Genomic DNA, 21,144 nt, shown 5'->3' with positions numbered 1-21,144 from the left:
TACTTCTTTCAAGTCTTTGGTGCCCCAATCTCATGGTGCTCGAGCAAGTAACTTGTGATGGCATTATCATTGTGTGAGGCTGAATATATAGAAGGATCCTATATTGCGTGTCAAGCAATTTGTTTAAGATATGTGCTGGAAGAGATGAAGGTCAAAGTGAAGAAACCTCTGGTGTTGTAGATCGACAATAAGTCAGCCATAAATCTTGCAAAGATTCCAGTTCTGCATGGAAGGAGTAAGCTCATTGAGGCTAAGGTTCATTTCCCGAGGGAGAAGGTAAATCAAGGTGAACTTCAAGTGAGACATTGCTCAAGTGAGGCACAATTGGTTGACATTTTCACCAAAGGATTGAAGATCGACACATTCCTGAATTTAAGAAATAAATTAGGAATAGTTCAAATCAACTATAATTATTTTGCATTCAACAACTTGGATTATAAGGGGGTAGGTTGAGATATAATCCAAGTTAGTTACTTAGTTAGAAAGTTATGTAGCCCAAGGCCAAGTTAGTTAGGGGTTAGAAGTCAAATACTTGTATAAATACACATATTTGTAATTTATTTTTTACATCTTCCAATAATAAAGTTTCTCTCATTACTTCTTCTCATTCTCTATCTCTCTCTCTCCTCACTAAAAGTGCCTCACGCACTAACATCTTATGCTATATACAAATTTTATTTAAAATATTTTTTAAAAAATTATTTACAACATGTGACATTCTAAAATCTTTATATAATTTATTTGATGGTTTTGTAACTTTAAGTGAAATTTGGTTGAGTTTGGTCTTGAAAACTTACGAGATTAGACCAAACTTCAAAGTTCGAAGAGTGCTAAGTTAATGAAAGAAATGTTAAGTTATCTAAACTAGAAAATATTTTCTTGATTTTATAGTTGAATTAACTTGCTCAATATGATTTTTTTCAACAATAATAACAAAATTATATAATCTTTTCAAATAGTAATGTGAAAACGATGTTTAGAAAACAAAGTATGATAGGTTTATTTATCAACAAGAAAACCACAAAGTTAGAAAAGAGAGAAGAGAGAAGAGAAAGACGATTCAAAGTGTTATAAAACCCTGAGTTGTTGATTCAATTACACATTAGGAAGCAATGTTTATAGTTGAATCTCAACAACAACACTTTCTCCTCTAATCAGGATTGTTGAAAAGTCACTAGTGCAGAAATAACATTAGAATTATTAATATGATACCTATTTAATTAAAAAAAGGTATAAATTTCACATGTAGTGGTAATTTTGTAATTAAAATGAAAAGTTTAGTTTTAGTGTTCACCTATGACACCAATTTTTTTTTTAAAAAAAGGTAATAAAAGTGATTATATTTAAAATAAATAAACTTGATTAACATTAAATACTTGATTTTAAGATAATAGGTATGAAATAAAGAAATAACAAAAATAAATTCATACCTTATTTTAACAAAAATAAATGTGATAAGTAAATTATATACTATATTTGTTTAGGCTCTCCTGAAAATACGGCAACTTTGATAAGCCGCACTTCAAAACAAAAAACCTCAGAGCTAAAAATCTAAGACTATTTACAATGGAGGTGTTGAATTTTTTTTCCAATAGTTGAATTGGTACAATGGTGTGTTGAATCATATGTTGAAAGTGATGTGGATTATTTAGTGTTGAAAACATTCAACATGTTGAATGAGAAATTAGTGGGGGCCACATAATATTTTTGGCAAATTATTATTGGTTGTTGTGAGTGTTTATATTTTTATTTCATGATAATTATTTAATGTCATTTATTTTATAGTAAATAAATTTTTTATTTATTTTTATTTTCACCAAAATTCATCATTTTTTTTTTGTCTATAAACTAGTCGGAAACCCGTGCCTACGCACGGGTTCTGGTATTTTTTACGAAATGGATGTACAGATAGAAGTTGATATACAAAAATGTTTTAATCAATTTATTATTGTTATAAGAGGAAATTGGACAATTAGATGGATAAAAAACAAATAATATAAACTTTTGCCTTTAGAATATGGAGGCCCAAAGAAGTCTAATTAAAAAGAGAAAATATGGGCCATACAGTAGAAAACCAAAAATGCAAAAAAGACGAAGGCCCAGTCCTTAAGTTGAAGTAGGCCCAGAGAAAAATATTAAAACAACCAAATTTGTCATCTGAAACGTTTCAATTCCATATCTTTCATTTATGAGTTCTGTTGTTCCCGAAAAATTATTCTAGCATTTAAGAAAGGTTTACGCTGTTCTTGAAACCAAGTATTTGCAAATCAATGGCAACTCGTCGGGGAAAGTTATCTGCATCTGGGTAAGTAATCTTCTTTTGTATAACTTTATTAGTTATGATGTATAAAGGAAAAACTTTTCTAACTCAGTTAAACCCTTTGCATGCGTGATTTGGTTTCAGATCATCAGTTGTTATGGAAAAAGGGAAGCAAGCAGTTGAAAAAGGAGACAATATGAGCGCTCATCCGAAGGAAAAAACAGGATCGACAGTTCGAATGGGTCAGAAAGCGTCTTCGTCGCATCACACCAGGTATACAATATATTTGAAAATGGGTTTGTGTTGAAGAAATTAAAATGGTATTCTTATAACTATGATATGGAAGATAAATGTAACGTTTTTTGTTGTAAATCGTGATGTGCAGTATATTTAGTCATTGTTTTATTTTGTCAGGTAAGATCGTGATGAACCAGAAATTCTTGAACACAGATGGGTAAAGGAGATAAGTTTTGGTTACATTTCCAAAAGAAATGTCATGGTATGATAAATCTGTTTTTAGTTATAGTTGATCTTAAATGAATGTTGCTAAAACTCAGTTGTTGTTCATGAAATGAGTTCATGTTGTGTTTTCAGAGTTTGACAGTGTTCTGGTTTTCTTAAGTCTTGTATGTTTAGGATCTGTGTGTATATGTCATTCTTATTATTAGATATTTGGTTTTCATAGTTTCCATTTCTGAACCCTGTATATTGTGTTTCTGTAGCATTTTCCCAGTTATGTCTCAAGAAAGTGGTTGAAGGTCAACCAGAGGTCAATTGTTTTTGTTGATGATGATACTGGGGAGTCTTGGAATGCCAGAATAAAGTGTGCTAAGAGGAAAGGAAAGATTATGAAGTGGGAGAAACATATTGGTCCTGTTTGGTATGAATATGCGAAGAAGAAGAATATAAGAAGGCGTGACATGGTGCGGTTTAGGATTACACCAGCTGCTGACCGTCTTTATGTGAAGTTGTATAAGAATTCTGCTTAGTGTATGGGTGTTGTTGGTAACAAACTATTTTATTTTGGAGATGTTTAAAATATTTAGAACAAAATGTATGGTTGTCTTATGTTTTGGACGAACTCTGGAAATTTGTAGTTTTACTATGATGTTATTTTGAAGTTGTTATGAATTAATGTTAATTATGTTATGGGTAATTTTGAGACTTCCATGGGTGGTTATGTTATAGTTCATTTGGAAAAAGATAAAATACTATTAGTTGGAAAAAAAATTATTTTGCAAATAAGTGTTAAATGGATAGATAAAGGAGGATAACTGGATAAGTTTGTTTAGTTCTCAAATAGAATCGTTAATATTTTTTCCAACATTGAAATAAATTATGGTTTTGAAGGTGGAACAAATATGTTTAGTTTGTATTTATAGGATTTGGGCAAGGCCCAATGCAGCAAAAAATGATGAAACAAACACAACAAAACATAATTTTCAGCATATTTTTCATATTATATTGAGTAGAAATTTAGGCCAAGGGCAACGAACACAACAAAAATGAACACAACAAAGATGAAAATAAAATATCTGGAGCAAGATATTTATTATGAAGACTTATTTTGTGTAGGTTGGTTAAAAATGTCGAGGCAGTGTATTTTGTAATAGCTATCACTGTCCTGTATTGGAATTATGTAAGTTATTGTTAGTGGTTAATTAAGTAGGTTTGATGAAAATGGAAGTCATGTAAAAGACTGGTAATTTGTATTGAAGTAGCAGTGTGTATTAAAAAAAGGTTGTTATTAGTCTTATTGAAAGTTATCTCAATAGTGATTATATAGTAAAGTTTATATTGAGAAGTTGTTTAATTGGCATAGATGGCATAACTTATAATGTGATTAAGTTTAAAAAGCCACGTAAGAAAACATATAGTAAATAAGAAAACATATATAAAAGATTAAAACATATATGAATCCACTGCATTAGGTAAAATATAATTACAACATTGAGTAAATGGTTTGAATCCACTGAATTTGAAATTAAAAAATATATAACAAAAATGTTGTAATTTGGAGTATATCAAAGATGGTAGAATAATTGGGTGCAACATTCAAAACATGAAACATTAAAAATATATAACAAAAATGTTTTAATTCGGAGTATATCAAAGATGGTAAAATAATTGGCTGCAACATTCAAACATAAATGAAAAATGTAGAAATAGATATAATATTATTGATGTTTAAATGTAATGTTAAAAATAGGAAAATTGATATAAGAGATATTTATAATCTATATATATATATATATATATATATATAGTACTAAGTACAACACAAAAGTCAAAATGTGACCAAAAAATAAATTATAATAAGTCCAAAACATAAAAATATACAGAGATGACAATAAATTGAGTTGCCCAAAAAAGTATTCACAAAAAGACAAATTTTCCAAGAAACTAATGTACTTCTCATGTTATGTTATTTTTAAAAAGGACAAACGAAGTGGTATAGAAAAAGGGCCCAACGATATGCACTTTAGGTTAAGAATAGCATTTTTTGGTCCAACATAGAAACATCTGAAAGTACGTATTAATGTTAGTTTTGGTAAGTGAAAAATCATTACTTCCAAATAGCAAGTTAGGGTTTTGCTGCGGCGGTAAGGAGGAGGTTTGCGACGCTGCAAGAAATACATTCTCGGAGCAATGACGTATTCTTCGCCCTTCAATATTCCAGACCGGTAAGTTGCATGTTTTCATCGTTTATGAGTTGCATGTTCATTGTAGTGGTTTATAAGTTAAATATGTTGTCTTTGCAAAATCAGAAACGAAGAGCAACTTGCGATGGAGGATAACTGGGAAAGACTGAGGAGGGAGGCCGAGATTCGGCGAGTGATGGAGTTGTTTACTGTTGTAGGGGAATGGAGGAAAGGTTGGGAAAGACCCAACCGTAGAAAGTGGAGGGGATGCTTGTGGAAACGTGAAAGTCATTTTAGGGTGATTATGGGTGCTCTTGAGAAAAGAAGATCTTCAGTTAAATGGAAGGCAACTTGACAAGCTCTCAATTCTGGGTTGGGCGGAAATCGATCTGGAAATACCGAAGGGAATGCGGGAAAACAGTTTGTCCTTGGTGTTGGTGAAAGGAGTTGTATGTCCAGAAGAGAAGCACGACGTACTGTTATTGAATTATCTTCATATTCAGAGAGGTAAAATGTAGAAATGATTTGTGTTACTTACATATTGATTGGTTTGCTTGTCTGTGATTAGGAACGTTTAGGCTAGACATGTTTTGATGCATGTAAGATATCGTTGTTACTCTGTAGGTTTTAGATATTAGCATAAGTTATGTGAAATTAGTTAAAATGTTTATAAGACAGATGGAATAAAGATTTTCACCAAAAACATTTTCACAGATTTATTAAAAACATACTCTCATAAATGCTAATTAGATACTCTCAGTTGATAAGAAGCTGTGACATGGAATAGCAGTCGATTTAACTTCTGTTACTGATGTTGTAACTATTATATTAAGCTTGATACATGTTCTAAGGCTGTTCCTCGGGATGCAGGGATGAGAAGCTCGACAATGAAAGTGATGATCGCAAGAACCTCCGAAAGATTCAGAAAGGACAAAGTTCAGGTGTTAAACGAAGGTAAAACTTGGTATTTGGTAGTTAGATAAAGTTATGAATCAAGTATGATACAGACCATAACAATTACATAACAAATAATGACAATGATTTAGTCATTATAGTTGAAATGTTATTTACAAAGTTTTATTGTTGATTTTCTGGATGCAGGGAGGAGAGGGATGGAAAAGAAAGGAGTTCAGATTGGAAGGGAAAAGCAGTTATGGTAGAGGATACAGCTGAAGAAGGGTAAAGATATTAATTTATGTTCTATATATAGAAGATAAATCATAAAAAATTGTCCAATATAAATACAAGTGTCATTTTTGTAGTAGTATATTCTGGTATAGTTTTATAGTTTGAAATGTTTATTTGTTTAACAGGGAAGCTGATGAGGTTGTTGTCATTGAAAAAGAAAAAACCTGGATCAAGGTGGTTTCAAAACCAAGAGCAATGGGCAGACAAGTTCTTGTAAGTTATTTAGTAAGCCTGTCCCTTTGCATGGATTTAATTCAAGTGACTTAAAGTAATGCTTTGTGTTAACTCGAGTAATTTATATTGAATGTGCAGCAAATTCCTTCTGATGTCATAACTGGATGTGAACTGGAAGGCAAGACTGCCATCGGCCTATATGACACCGACCAATGCAAGGGCTACAGATGTGTTCTTAAGAAGAGAGATAATATGAACGAAATGTTTCTTTGCAGGGGGTGGTATGAATATGGGAAAAGCAGGATTTTCAAGAAAGGTGATATTCTGCATTTCACCATTAGGTACCCCCCTGTCGAAGAAATATTGGTCTGTGTTGTCCGTGGGAATGAATGAAGAAATTGATGTTTGTTATGTGTCTTTTGGTTTAGAATGCCGTGACTTTTGTGGATGTTTAATTAAGTTTTATTAAATTTTGTTGTAAAATATGTATGGACAACCTAAGTTGATAGTATCTGCACTTTGGTACTGGTAATTATAGTAGTTTAATTATATAAATGGGTGTTTGTGATATATATATTTATATTTTTGATATAGCACTGGAGTGTTAGTTGAATGCTGTGGGATTTTTTTTGGTATATATACATTGGCATAAGTTGGATATTATACTTTTGGTATGAGTATACAGTAAAAAAAATTCAGGAGGAGTGACATTGTGTGGTTTAGGATTACAGCAGCTGCTGATCATCTTTATGTGAAATTGTGTAAGAATTCTGCTTAGGATATGTGTGTTGTTGGTAACGTACTAATTTATTTTTGTGATGTTTAAAATAACAATTATTTTGAAAATAAGTACATGTTAAATATTTAGAAGTAACAATTATTTTGAAAATAAGTGTTAAATATTTAGAAGTAACATGTTATTTTGGCTGATAAGTACATGTTACCAGAAATTATAGTTCATTAGGATAAATATAAAACAGCAATAGTTGGAAATAACAATTATTTTGAAAATAAGTGTTAAATGGTTAGATAAAGGAGGATAACTGGAGAAGTTTGTTTAGTTTTCTAATTAGAATCGGTAATCTATGTTTTCAACATTGAATTAAATCATGGTTTTGTAGGTGTAACAAATATGTTTAGTTTGTATTTATAGAATTGGGCCAAGGCCCAATGCAGCCAAAAAAGATGAAACAAACTTAGCATATTTGTTAGATTATATTGAGTAGAGATTTCGGGAAAGGCCAATGAATACAGCAAAGATGAAAATACAATATCTGAAAATAATTTAAAAAGAAAAAAGTATTAACCAAGCATCACAATAGTGTAAGTTGTTTGATAAAATTGGGTCAAAAATTGGGCCAAGGCAAAACGAACCCAATAAAGATTAAAATACGAACCCAATAATGTAGAAATCGTGGGCCAGAGCCCCAATGTAACGATGTACTACAAGTTGAGGGGAAAAGTTTCACATCTCTGTGTATAAAGTAGGTAGAGCTGCAGTTAGATCCTACTGTGTAGTTTGCAGAAATGTCAAGCAAGACTCCATTCAATTCGTTTGTGTTTCCAGTTGAAAGGAAAGAAATAGATTTTTCCTTTTCATAATTTGTTTTGCAAAATGTAATTTCCTTAAGTATTGCTTTGACGAACAAATTTCCTTAAGTATCTCAATAGTTATTATATAGTAAAGTTTCTATTGACAAATTGTTTAAGTGGCATTGTGTGGCATAACTTTTATTGTGATTAACTTTAAAAAGGCATGTATGAAAACATATTGTAAAGATGAAACATATATCAAAGATTAAAACATATATGTAAATAAAAAACTTATAAAATTGTCATATGAGGAGTTAAATATAATTACAACATATGTAACAAAGGAGTACTGCATTTCCAATTTGAACATATGTAACAAAAGTGCTAAATTGAAGTATAGCTAAGATGATAGATTAGTTCTCTTCAACATTCATAACCTGAAACAGAATGCAGAAGTTGAATTATAAATCTTATAATTTAATCAACCAATTGAATTGAATGCAAGAGTGTAGACACCCATAGAAAGTTAAATGATGTATTTACCAATTAAACGTTTGCGAAGACTTCTTTGTAGACGACATTTGTTGTTGTAGACTTTGGTTTTTTATCATCATCATGCACCAAAATTTTGATCCCTTTTTTGGTTGTTACCCTTGAAATGGCCACATATAGTTGGCCATGGATAAAAAGATCCTTTGGTATATAAAGTCCCACCCAATCTAGTGATTGACCTTGCGATTTGTTGATGGTCATTGCATAGGAAACGATGATCGGGAATTGTCTTCTATTCAATTTGAAAGGCCAAGGTGACTGTGATGGAGACATATCCATTCTTGGTATATAGGTTATTTTTCCATGGCCTTTACCACCCATAATTTCCGCTTCCAAAACATGGTTTGCCATTTTTGTGACTATCAATCTAGTCCCATTACATAAACCCTCGGATTGATTAATATTTCTCATAAGCATTATCGGGGTTCCAACCTTTAATGTTATGATATGACTGGGCAATCCAGATGTTCGTAGGGAACTCAAAAACTCAGGCGTAAGAACTGCCATAATGCCGTTATCATGAATTTCGGAACGATCAACAGAATTAGAACTGTAATATTCTTTGGATTCCCCTATAGAGAAATTAGAACATAAATATATAATTATAGTCAGTTGAAATGTAGAAATTAAGTATGTAAGGAGTAAAATAATACCTGGCATCATGTTTAGAACATGATTATTAATTTGTTCAACAACTTCAATTGTTGATGCTAATATAGCCCGACTTTTCAAGTAATCGAAAGATCTAAAGTTATCCAAGAAAGCAGGGTATGTACTGTTAACAATGGCAACAATAGGATCATCAAACTGTTCTATCAAGATTTCACGCGGAATATCAATTTCAGCATCACCATCGTTAGGCTCAGAAAGTCGGCCTTCTCCCAATTTTAAAAGCCATTTCGAAAATTGATCAATTTCTTTCTTTTCTTCATCAGTTCTGCCTCCCTTCAATCACATGTTTTTGGTTAAAGTCAAAACCTGACATGAGTGCCATATATACGACGCATTTATAGTAGCATGAACAATATCGGATCTACTGCCTCTGGGAATAACAGGCAAGATTTGTCTGAAATCTCCACCAAATACTACCACCTTTCCACCAAAAATTAGTGTAGAATTGCTACCGGTACTCATAACATCCTTTAAGGTTTTGTCAAGTGCTTCAAAACAGAATTTGCTTGCCATAGGGGCTTCATCCCAAATGATCAAATCGGTTTCTCGAAGTAATTGTCCGTACTCATCATTATATTCAATTTTGCACGTCGAGTTTTCCAATGTGGGCACAGGCAATTTAAACTTAGAATGAGCTGTTCTGCCCCCAGGCAACAACAATGATGCTATTCCACTTGAAGCTACTGTTAAAATAATCTGATGTTTAGAACGCAACGCAGTCGCAAGTGTTTTCCACATGTATGTTTTACCAGTGCCTCCGTAACCATGTAAGAAAAATACACCCCCCTTTTGTTTGTTAACAACAAACATTATCTTGTCAAAAATATTCCTTTGTTCATCTTGAAGAATATAAGATTGAATTAGGAAGCCATAGGTATATCTCAAATTTATTTCAAATGCAATGTTAAATTATAATCGAAAATACCTGTTAGAGCAGTGAAAAGTTTATGGAATTCAGACTTCATAAGATCGACGTCATAATTTCTTTCTTCGTAGATCAATCGATTTCCCAATTGTTGCAGTACATACTCATCTGGATATGGGATAGGCTTGAAATCTTTAAGACTCCTGCGATTTGCTTGCAGCAATTTTTCGATTTCAATTAATGTCAAAGTCTTTGTTTGTTCCTCTGTCAGCACCAAAGCTGCATAAAAGAACCATTCATTAATATATTGTATGCAGATTTTATTGAATAACAGTATTGAGAAACTAATATTATGTACTTTTGTTTGATGCCAAAATTCTTTGGGCGTGCAAGATTCCATCCGATAGCAGTTCCCAAGTTTTGTTCCACACATATGCGGGTCTGTTTACAGTCCCAGAAAGAAGCATAACAATAAATAATTTGCGCAAGAAATGTCCAGATCCCCATTGGCTGGCCTCTTTAATAGCACCTATATATTCTCGATCATCTTCCAGGAATCCCATTGCGAAGCATGCGTCCCTAAATGAGTCGTATTGTTTCTCTCCGATCTTGCGAATGTCTTCATAAGTTTTTGGTCCTCTCACAACAGTTAGCATCATCCTCAGATAATAGAGTTCCCCGGTAGTTGGTGGAACCCAAATGAGCCTTCCAATTGTAAAACCTTTTTTTCTTGGTTTCCATGAGCGGGTTTTTTTCACATATACAAACTTAGAAACAAACTGGCCATATGTCAACTGTGCTGCATCTTCAAACTGACCATTTGCAATTAACCACGAAGTAAACATAGATTCTGTTATACTTGCTTTTTCCAAAACATTCTCCATCCTTTCAAAATCAGTGTAGTACAACGGCTTTTCACCGATTAGATGGTAGAACATACGCTCAACAGCAGGTTTCCTTCCATGAATCTTGTATGAAAACAGCCGCCAACATGCTTCAGCTGGTGATACGTATCTACAATCAAGGTATTCCTTAATTTCATCAATTACCTTCTCACTATTATTAGATAAAGTTCCCGATCACGAAACAGATGCCGTGATTCGATCGTATCCCTTGTGTATATATTTGAACAGGTATTTGATTGAGGTGCTCTGGTTACACCACTCCATGTTGATGTGAGCTTGATATTTAAGGAGTAACCTGGTATTATACGGAACCACAGACCTGTTGTCCAAGGTAATTCCATTTTTAACAACATTAAAAGTTTGTGAACTTCTCTTGTAAACTGGATAACCCTCATGATCAACAATGGTAGTCTCATTGAACTTTTTAGGGAAAAACTTAGAACATTTACCGTGTTTCATGCATGGACATTTTGGTCGTGCAAGACCACATGGTCCATGCATCATTTGTGTCTTAACTAATTGGTACAACCTAGGATACAGTTGTGGATCTGGTATTTCAGCTGAAATTATGTTGTCAATATCTGGTGGAGTGGGATACTTGCTTTGCGGATGTAAAAATAGGAGAATATGAGCATGCGGCAACCCCCTTTTTTGGAATTCTATAGTGTAGATGTCTGAAAACCAAGAAAGCAGTTGAATATGAGATGAATGTTTATAGCAATAAGCAAGATGTAGTTGAGAAATAAAAGATATCAGATGGATTAAAAAGCTTACAGGCGAGGACTTTTCCAAGAACATGTCGCTTTATTATGTCAACCATTAGCTCGTCAAACTTCATTTTGAAGACCTTTGAAACTATGTCGGGGCGATCTGCTGGGTTTAAATTCCTCATGGATAGGTGACGTGTAATCTCAGGCCATTTAGGATTGCAGGTAAAAGTTAAAAATAAATCAGGGAAACCAATAGCACTGGAAATAGCCATTCCGTCGAAATACAACTGATCCATGTATCTCTTGCTACCTACAAATGAGGATGGTAAGACAATTCTTCTTCCAGTTTTAGAATGTGGTTGTTCTGTGGCGCTCCCAGACACTTGTTCATTTAGCTTTGTATATTTCCCAACTCTTAGCTTGGATTGATTTTTTCTCAACCAATTAAGACGTTCTGATTCCATCATGGTATATCCATCGACTAAAAACTGTTGAAATAGTCTCCTTGAATGAAGAAGTGTCCTAGCCTCGCCTTTGCGTTCATGCAACCGGAAACATAACCAATCTTTGATAGTTTGACGATTTTGCTTTGTAACTTCCTTTTCATGTTTATACTTGTGTAGTATATTATCTCTGTATCCATCTTCTCCATATGCAAATATCATTGGATATTGATAGGCCAGATAAGCTGAATGAAACTCATCTATCCTTTGTAGATGACCGTCACGGTGTTGAACAATGATGTCTCTCTTAGATGCGGTGTCGACGTCACCAACGATAAGAGCAGCCACCTCTGATACGGTGGGATGGTTATAGACACGACCATCTGAAGATCGTTCTGAAATAAGTTTCAGTTTGATATCTTGGAAACCTGTTTGTTTAATCATATCCCTTGCCATTCTAAAAGCTTTGGCATGAGGATTATATTCATCTAACATCAACTTCAACTTACTAACAATAGACCTGTCAACATTCTTGCTGTCCCTATCATGAGAAATATACTATGTTAATCTCTAAAAAGAAAGTTCAATGCAAAGAAAAAAAATGAGAGAAGGAAATAACCAAACTTGAAACATTTGATTCTGTTGTCGATTTCATTGTCCGTATCAAATATATACAGTTGAGCATATTTTGGTATTTCTCCTTGTTCAGGAAGCAAGATGCCGATTCGGTGGCAAGTTTGTCCATGCAATCGTAATGTTGGAGGACCTCCGCCTTCATTAATGGAAGTGTCAAACTTCATTCCAGGGGATGTAAATGAAAACATTGCGTTGTAGGTTCGTATGTTGTTTTGGAAGTTGTTTGCATCTTTCAAATTGGGATCAAAGAGAAGAGTGTTAAGAAGTGGTGGTGGTGTTACCAATAATGGCACAACAATTTTGCCTCCCTTACAGCATAAACTGAAATTTGGAATAGTTGTATGTCTTGACTTCCCTTTACGCTCCTGATACCACATATAGGCATCACAGTGTTTGCACTCCCATACAGGATCTCCAATATCAGAGTAAACTATATTTGTCAAAGAGGAAAATTTGTTAAAAATACTGCCAGATTATACAAGTTAACATTAACAAAATTAGGATAGTTGTGGTAATAAAAATAGACCTTCATCATGGCAATTGACTAAAGGAACCGCATGTTGACCTCCATCCGAATCAGAATTGTTATCCATAGCATTGTCCTCATCAGATTGGCTGCTCGAATCGTCGCTTGAGTAATCAGCAGCAGCCAATGTTGTATAAAATTGAGACTGTGGGGTACGGGATTGCATTGTTTGTGGTGTTGTCTGGTGGTTGGTATTGGCATTTATAGTTGGTTTATGAGGATGAGTGGTTTTATTGAAGCTGTTTATAAGATTTTGTCTAAGCGGAAGACTAAAACATGGTGTCTTTGCAGTGTTTTTGTATCTCAGGGGACGGCTAGAAGAAGCCGTATGACAGGAATTTGATCCAGTTGTGTGTAAAGGTGCATGTTCCGTGGATGACATAGTTGGAATGGGAGTAGTTGATTGATTTTGCCTGAAATATGGGGATACATTTTCCTTATTGGTATAGTCAAATGGAAGGATGTTTCTTATGTGATGGCTAGTTGATACAGGAAATTGGTGTTGGGTTGTGGTAGGAGGTGTAGTGTTAATATTTTGGTATGTAAGCAAATTTGGCACGGGTGTGAGATGTTGATGAGACGATTGAGAGGAACTAACACTTCCAGAGATGTTTTTCTTTGTGTTCAACGTGAGTCTTCTTCTTTTCCTAGCCAGAAAAGCTGGGGTTTGTTCGTTGGTAAAATGTGGAGGTTCCATTTAATCCAAGAAAGTTACTTCGTTCACAAAAATAGTCAATTTGTTATTGTAAGAATATGACCCAAACAGGAATTTGAGAATGAAAAATAAGGTTGAAGAAATACCTTATAAGGATACAATGTTGACAATGGAAACCTCCCAAATATTGACTCTAATTGTTAATGAAAAGTTGCAAAAGATGTTTGTTCCCATTTAGTTGTTGAACATAGTTGAAGCCTTGGTGTTGTTGAAATTGGAATGATGAATGAAAGAAAGATGAAATGTGAAAATTTGAGTGTTTGACTGTTGCTTTGAGTGTTGGCGGTTTATTGAAACAATGAAAGATGAAATTTAAATTTTTGAAAACAAAGTTATTTGGATAGTGGGGTAGAGAGGCGGGCAAACCAAAAATAAAATAACAGTTGACATTTAAAAAGCAGCATTTGGAAAAACAAAAAAAGTGTGACAGGTACAATTGGTCTGCATAACATAAAAGAATAAAAAAATTGAAAATAGAAATGTGGGGGCAGGATCTATTGGTTATACGTGGCTATTAGAGTAAAGAAAGCTGCATTGGGAACACAAACAGTACATCCACTCATGAGCTTTGGTATATGCAGTATAGGTTGTGGTGAAAAGTACCGATTTTGGAGAGGGGCCGACTAAACAGCCTGTAGTTTTGCATCAGTTCACGTGTAGCTTTGGAGAAGTAAAACCTTAATGACTTGAGACATTGTAGTATGATATAATATGCTAAAATTTGGGTATGAAGATAAAATTTGGGTTTCATATAATATGATATGTTTGTTATCACATTGTATTGTTTATTCGAAATAGAGTAGTACTGTTGGCTTATTAGATAAAAGTGTGTAACAATATAAATAGGGAAGTGGAATTATATATCTCAGCCATATTTAAATTGTAGAAATAATTGAGGATAAGCAACCCTGCATATGAGAGTTACTGTTGGCTTTGTCAGGAAAAGAGTATTACTGTTGGCTTATTAGATAAATTTGTAAAAATTTTATGATATACTTCTCCACATATATGACATCTTTTATGAAATTATATGGACATTATAAAGAGCAAGAAGTACAATATTTGTTTACAACAATATGAAAACATAGCTGATAACCTGGCTTTTATAAGAACTTAAAATTTATGATCTCAAAATTAGATGGAGTATATAAAGTGCAGAATGAGATAGAGTATGGTAAGAGGGAAGTGGTAATAAAGATTAGGAAATAGTAGTACAATAATAAGCAAGAAATATAATATTTCACAACCATTGTTTAGACTGAAAAGTAGTTATGTGTTTTGTGGGAAATAAAAACCTCAGAACAGGTTACTTAATCATATTACAAAAGAAGGTTTTCACAAAATATTCATGGAAAGCAATCTAATTCTCCAGTTTGATATGTTTTTTCATTTTTGTTGAAGACTGTTGTCCTTCAGACGTCTGAGACAAAGGAGTAATGTCTTGTGATTCATGTGGAGCAATCCGTTTGGCAGCTGATGTTGGTGTAAGCGGTTCCGACAATGTATTAGACGTAATATCGGTTTCCTGATAAGAAGAAGATTCCACACAATGGGCATATAGCATAAGTCAGTGGTATAATACAAATGTATATATATTAAAGAACGGATTGTATTAAATATTATGCGGACAGAACATCTTTGGAATGGGTATTACCGGAATGATGTCCCAATCGTCCAACTGAGAAGCTTCAGCAACACTCTCATTGTTCTTAAAGAATATAAAAGAAAAAAGAGTGATTTTTTCAAACAAATTAAACATAAATGAGAAATGTCAAATTTAAAAATGCGTCATCAAACATACCTGCGTTAGATTAGGAGTGGTTATAATCTGGGAATCAGGCTAATAAAAATACACGTAAATTAGGATTGGTTTATACATTTACAATGTTTATATATCTACATTATAAAGCAGCAAAATACACGTACCAATTCCTGGCCAAACGAACGCAGTATATCCCTTTTAACAATATCATCCTCAAGTATAGACATAACAGATCCATTGTCCCAGTCAGGTTGCCATTTGACTTTGAAAACCATGGTCATTCCAACTAAAGTATCAAGTGCCGCCGGGAACTCAAGAGGGTCCGTAATGCCAGCCTTTGATAACAAATAAATATGTCAGTAAAGAGTTTCTCAGATGATAGAAGTCAACGATGTAAAAGCTCAAGGTAGAATGGTATGATAAAACCTCAATCAAGTTAGTGCGCATCTGAGCAGCAGTGACCTTCAAAAGTTGAAAAGCTTCACGGTCCCATATTACAAAGGTAGCTTTAGTTCCGGCATTAAAAACCTCAGTTAAAATTTTATACCTGTTGTACATTGAGTTGGTGAGTATACATTTATGTATGTAATTGAAAAATTCATATAATAGGTATCATGTTACCGGTAAATTGCAGTTTCTGTTTTGTGGCCAAGGGGACATTCATAAGGTGGTAGCATTCCTTTGGCAACCCTAGGACACTCATGACATGCTTGGTAGTACCATCCACCTTGAGCAGCTTTCAGTTTGGATATCGTTGCGACGGTAACACACTGAGCCAACTGAAAATGAAACGATAGATAATGAAACAACTCTGGCCCAGTAAAAGGAATAATAATGAGATAAAAAGAAGTCAATACCTCCTTGAGTTTTACAATATCAGCCAAAGGATGTACAGTTGCCTTATACATAAGCTTATCATAAAGACTGTGCTGAGAAGAATTTGAGTATTGTGACATAGTTTGGGACTGCAAACTCAAAGCTTGGCTTGAAGTTTCCGATTCAGTGTATTTTGGTAGGCTAAAAAAAGATAAAAACAAATCAACCATACAGGAGTTTTGATGTTAATCATACATGAGAAATGGGAGATAAAAAGTAACCTTCCAATAAAATCTTTTATCTGAGGTAAGTCATCATTGACATGCAACTTTGTAACATTGAAAGTGTTGGAAACAGACAATGGAAACTTTCCTAATGTTGAAATCGAAGAATAAAGTTAGTTAGATTATTGTAAATATATAAATAAACAGTATGATAAATATGTTGTACATGTATAATAAAATGAGACCTTCTTCCTTGACTTTTGCATATTGCAAAACAATTATAATTGGAGCGGTATCCTTTCGATCCTTACTGAAATCATGGAACTGCACTGCATATCCTTCCCACAAAGTGCAATTCAAAGTGTTGCCCCTAAACACAATAAAAGAATATTCAAAGGTTAGTATGACATATAAGAAAGGATTAGCGGGAAGTTGAATAACCGGTTTGCATACGACAAATATTTCAACATAAGATTGATCTGCTGTTTCTTGCCCCCTTGTTGAAGTTGGGTGTAACCAATTTCTGTCACCATTCCAATGACATCTGTTTAAAAATCAAAAAATACAATATAATAAGTAATATGTTGAGTACATCAAGTAAATGAAGTTTATCTGTTCATACCTATTAGAACATCCTTTTTCCAATTCCCAGTCATGATATCAGTAAAAGAAGTGAATATAAGTGGCTTTGCAGGAATATCATGTTTATTCTTGTCTGTAACAGATGTACCACCAGTAAATGTCAACATAAACTTGTGATCTGAAGGCTTGAAAAGTAAATCATTAAGAGAGACTTGAAAGTTCGATATTGTATAAGTGTTGTCAACGGTTAATAGTGAATCATAGGCTTGTTTAAAAGGATGTGGAACTTTGACATGGATGTCACAACCCTGCATGATAGAGGAAAAAGCAAACATTTAAAGAGCAACAATTAACGAAAAGTGGAAACACATTTGAAGAAAGATATTAGTTGAAGAAAGTTACAAAGATAAACCACAAGAATGTTGGATATCAATATTTGTGTTTGCAGCTTAGAGGATGTCAAACCGGGTTTGCAAGCACAGAAAAAAACAGAAACGTGATATAAAATGAACAAAAAGCAGTGATTCATATAAAATGGAGGTTTAAAAAAAGGACCAAGACAAAGAGAGTTAATGATATAAACCCAACTCAAAAACTGCAGGAACATAAAAACAAACGATAAACATTATACACCAAATGAGACGGATAGAGATGCTTACATCTTTGTCAACGACAACCAACTCAAAGTGTTCCTTGTTCTTATTAACAACGGTCCATTTGTGATGGATACGGACCGCAAGTTTCCAAAGCTCCTTCGTATCATTAATGTTCTTCACCAGCTCAAAGGGTCTAGCCATGAAAATCTACAAAACCAGTAAATGGGAAAAGGGAAAACTGATGAAAGAAAAGAGGAAAGAAAGAAAGAGAAGAGGAAAGAAAGATTGATACCTGTTTTTGGTTTTTTTGTGTTAGGTTTGATCCGGACAGACCAGGTAGATGGGAAAAGTGAAGAAAGAGAAGAGAAAAGAAAGAAAGAGAAGGAAAGAAAGAATGATACCTGCAAACAGTGTATTCATTGGGAAGACCATGACTGCTGTTGCTGTTTTGCAGAGGAAACTTTTCTACTTTTTCTCGTCCATATGCAACCGGTGAATGGGTTGAATAATATAAAATAATGGAGACAGCGAAGGAATGGCACAAAAAGGTCCCAATTATGTAACTAATACCATCTAATTGCCTGACAAATGATTACTTTGGACCTAATTTGCCCCCATAAGTGAGATTTGTCACTTAATAAAGCAAGGGTTAGGTTGTATAATCCAGCACAGTTTTCTTTCTTATATTATAGATAGAGACTTGGTTCATTTGATTTGGACACACCAAAAAATTCCACTTTTTTCATAATTTTTCATAATTTCAATTGATAATAATATTAATATATAATTAATAATATTAAAATTCATCATTTTTAATAATTTCAATTGATAATAATATTAATATATAATTAATTTTAATATATAATCATAAAAAAAAAATAAAAAAAAATAAGAATATAAAATAAAAGTAGTGGGGTAGGGTGTTGAATTTTATTAAACAAAACTATTGGTGAATAAAAGTTGAATGTGTGTTTAATTATTAGGTGGAAGAGAGAGAAGATGACGTGGAGTATAAAAAGTGAAAAAGTAGGGTGTTGAATTTGGAAACGATTGTAAATAGTGTAACAACCGGTACTCTCTCTTTCGATTCACAATTTTACCTTTTCTCTCAATGAATCAAACACAGAAAACCTTATCGTTTCTCGAAACGTTTTAGAATCAAAACCCTTTTGAAACCTATTTCGAATCACAAACGTTTCATAATCTATCTTTTTGGAATCAATCTTTCTCCAAATCGGAATCGTTGACCAATTTCAAGTCTAATTTGGAATCCCTCTCAATTCTTCTCTCGATTTGTTTGCTCTCAGAGTCGGTGATTCCTTCCTATTGCAACATACGCAGCAGTGTTGTGTTAATCGAATGTCGTATCTTCATCCGCCGCAGTATTGTGTTGGTCAAAACACACCGTCTAGATCTTTAGGGTATGGACTTTTAATTATTATAATTATCATTATTATTGTTGTTATTATTATTAGAATTATTATTATTTTGTAATTATTTAATATTTTCCTTAAAGTCTCACTTTAATTTCGTGAATTTTGTTAATCTTGTATTTTCTTAAGAGATAAACCGTGTATCAGTTTGATTCAAATTCATAAGCTGTCAACTATGATTATATTGGTGGGTATGAAATTTGACTGGTTAATTGGTTAGGTTTTGGGTAGCAGAAAATTTAATAACAACACCATTAACATTATCTCTAATGTCTAAAAATTGAAGTTACTTAGTAGTCTCAATTGAATTTGATTATTTGCTTTGATGGTTATGATTTATTTGGTAAGGTTTTGTGAATCATCATGGTTTATCTTTTGATTTTGATTGTTAATAGATGTCTGCAAAGCTACTAGCATATGAAAATTAGTAGCATATGAAAATGACATAAAATATGTGTATATGTTATTACTTACTTTATGGTGTTATTTTTGGTTGATTCAAAAAAAAAAACTTACTTTATGGTGTGTTATATTGTGTATATACTAGACCTGCACCTATCATTTCATCTTAATCTTGTATCATGTTTTGCTTCCTTGTATTTTGTCTTAGGCCATATAAATAGTTTAAGTAAGGCTAGTATTTAACTTAAGTAACTGTTTCTTTCACATATAAACTCTGTGGTGTTTGAGCAAGCATACATACTCCATGGCAGAGTATATGCAAAGTGGCAGAGCAACTGAGAAGTTTGGTATTGAGATTTTTTTTAGTGTTGACACTTGAAGTTCTTAGTGGAAGTATCCAACAAAAGATTCATCATTCTATAAAAAGGATCTAAATATTGTTGGTAAGGTATGCTATGCTTCTAAATTTACATCTTATATTATTTAGTAATTTTATTTAATTGTAATTTTGATTGAAAACCTTTGTAGCCAAGAGAATATGGTTAGATAATATTGAAGGACATTGATCAATTTTTTAAGAGCTCAAATTATTTGGGCATGTCTCACCTATTTGACAAGGTTGGAGATCACTCAAATACTATGATCCATAAAATGTGTTTCTCACTTTGATTCATTTTTAATTTTTTTTGTTACTCAACTACCTTATTATTTGAGTCTTCCTATTGATCTTTTGTCATCTCATCTGTCTCGACACCTGATTTTTCCATGTTTATGTTGCAGAAAAGGATCATCATTTAAAGTAATGTGGAATGCAATGTTGAAAGATGCATGACTTATTTTCTATGCTCATCTAAGCCTAAGAGATTATACTGTGTTTAGCTTTATCCTGTGTGTTTTAGAGAGTTTTTCTATTTTGATATATGTTTATACTAGGATTATCCAAAAACTTGAATTGTGCCTATCTAATATTTTTCAATTGAGAATCAAGTATTCCAAAGTTAACCTATATGTATTAGTATTCATACAATTTAATATATATAATTAATTTATTGTCTGAAGTGTAAATATTGGTACGTTTGGTGCTAATGGTCAAAGTATGGTTTTCCTGATAAGGAGTGGTAAATTTTTTTTTATTAAAAAGTGATTTTTAACACTGGTTTTGTACTAAAGTTAGGTGTTATATGGAAACAATTTACACCTGTCACACTATTAACCGGAACCAAATATTGACATGTTATACCAGTCTATGCACATGTCATACCGGTTTTAAATAGGTGTAAAATTGAAGTTGTTACACCTTTTTTTAAAACAGGTGTTAAAACTTATATTTACAATACCGATAGATGCAACACCGTTACAAAAACAGGTGTTAAAAGGCAAAAAAGCTGGTGTTAAATCCTCTATCTGTACTAGTGAGTGATGACTAGTATGCTATTTATAAGAAAACTAAACCCTAGATTTCAATTAACATACTAAACATTTAGGCTAACAGATTGGCCCAATTCAAT

At 33.0% G+C, this 21,144-nt stretch overlaps 1 protein-coding gene, 1 long non-coding RNA gene and 1 pseudogene across 2 annotated transcripts; 1 reads left to right on the top strand and 2 right to left on the bottom strand.

Annotated features, from left to right (window-relative positions):
* Window positions 1–8,343: 8,343 nt before the first annotated feature.
* On the bottom strand, window positions 8,344–13,803 carry LOC131627170 (uncharacterized; annotated as a pseudogene).
* A 1,378-nt stretch (window positions 13,804–15,181) lies between these two features.
* On the bottom strand, window positions 15,182–18,002 carry LOC131627169 (uncharacterized). Its single transcript, XM_058898003.1, has 12 exons — window positions 17,865–18,002; window positions 17,246–17,513; window positions 17,077–17,167; window positions 16,869–16,993; window positions 16,681–16,771; window positions 16,441–16,600; window positions 16,205–16,362; window positions 16,010–16,130; window positions 15,748–15,918; window positions 15,623–15,661; window positions 15,476–15,529; window positions 15,182–15,346 (listed from the first exon to the last, which is right to left on the bottom strand). The coding sequence occupies exons 1-12, from the start codon at window positions 18,000–18,002 to the stop codon at window positions 15,182–15,184; spliced, it is 1,581 nt and encodes a 526-aa protein (XP_058753986.1).
* An 856-nt stretch (window positions 18,003–18,858) lies between these two features.
* Window positions 18,859–20,638, top strand: LOC131627155 (uncharacterized). The gene is made up of 2 exons (XR_009291403.1): window positions 18,859–20,084; window positions 20,417–20,638. It is a non-coding gene; the product is annotated as an uncharacterized LOC131627155 (long non-coding RNA).
* The last annotated feature ends 506 nt before the right edge of the window (window positions 20,639–21,144 follow it).

This window comes from Vicia villosa, unplaced genomic scaffold (genome assembly GCF_029867415.1).
Source record: "Vicia villosa cultivar HV-30 ecotype Madison, WI unplaced genomic scaffold, Vvil1.0 ctg.000351F_1_1, whole genome shotgun sequence".
NCBI lineage: Eukaryota > Viridiplantae > Streptophyta > Magnoliopsida > Fabales > Fabaceae > Vicia > Vicia villosa.
This window is presented reverse-complemented; position numbering and strand designations above follow the sequence as displayed.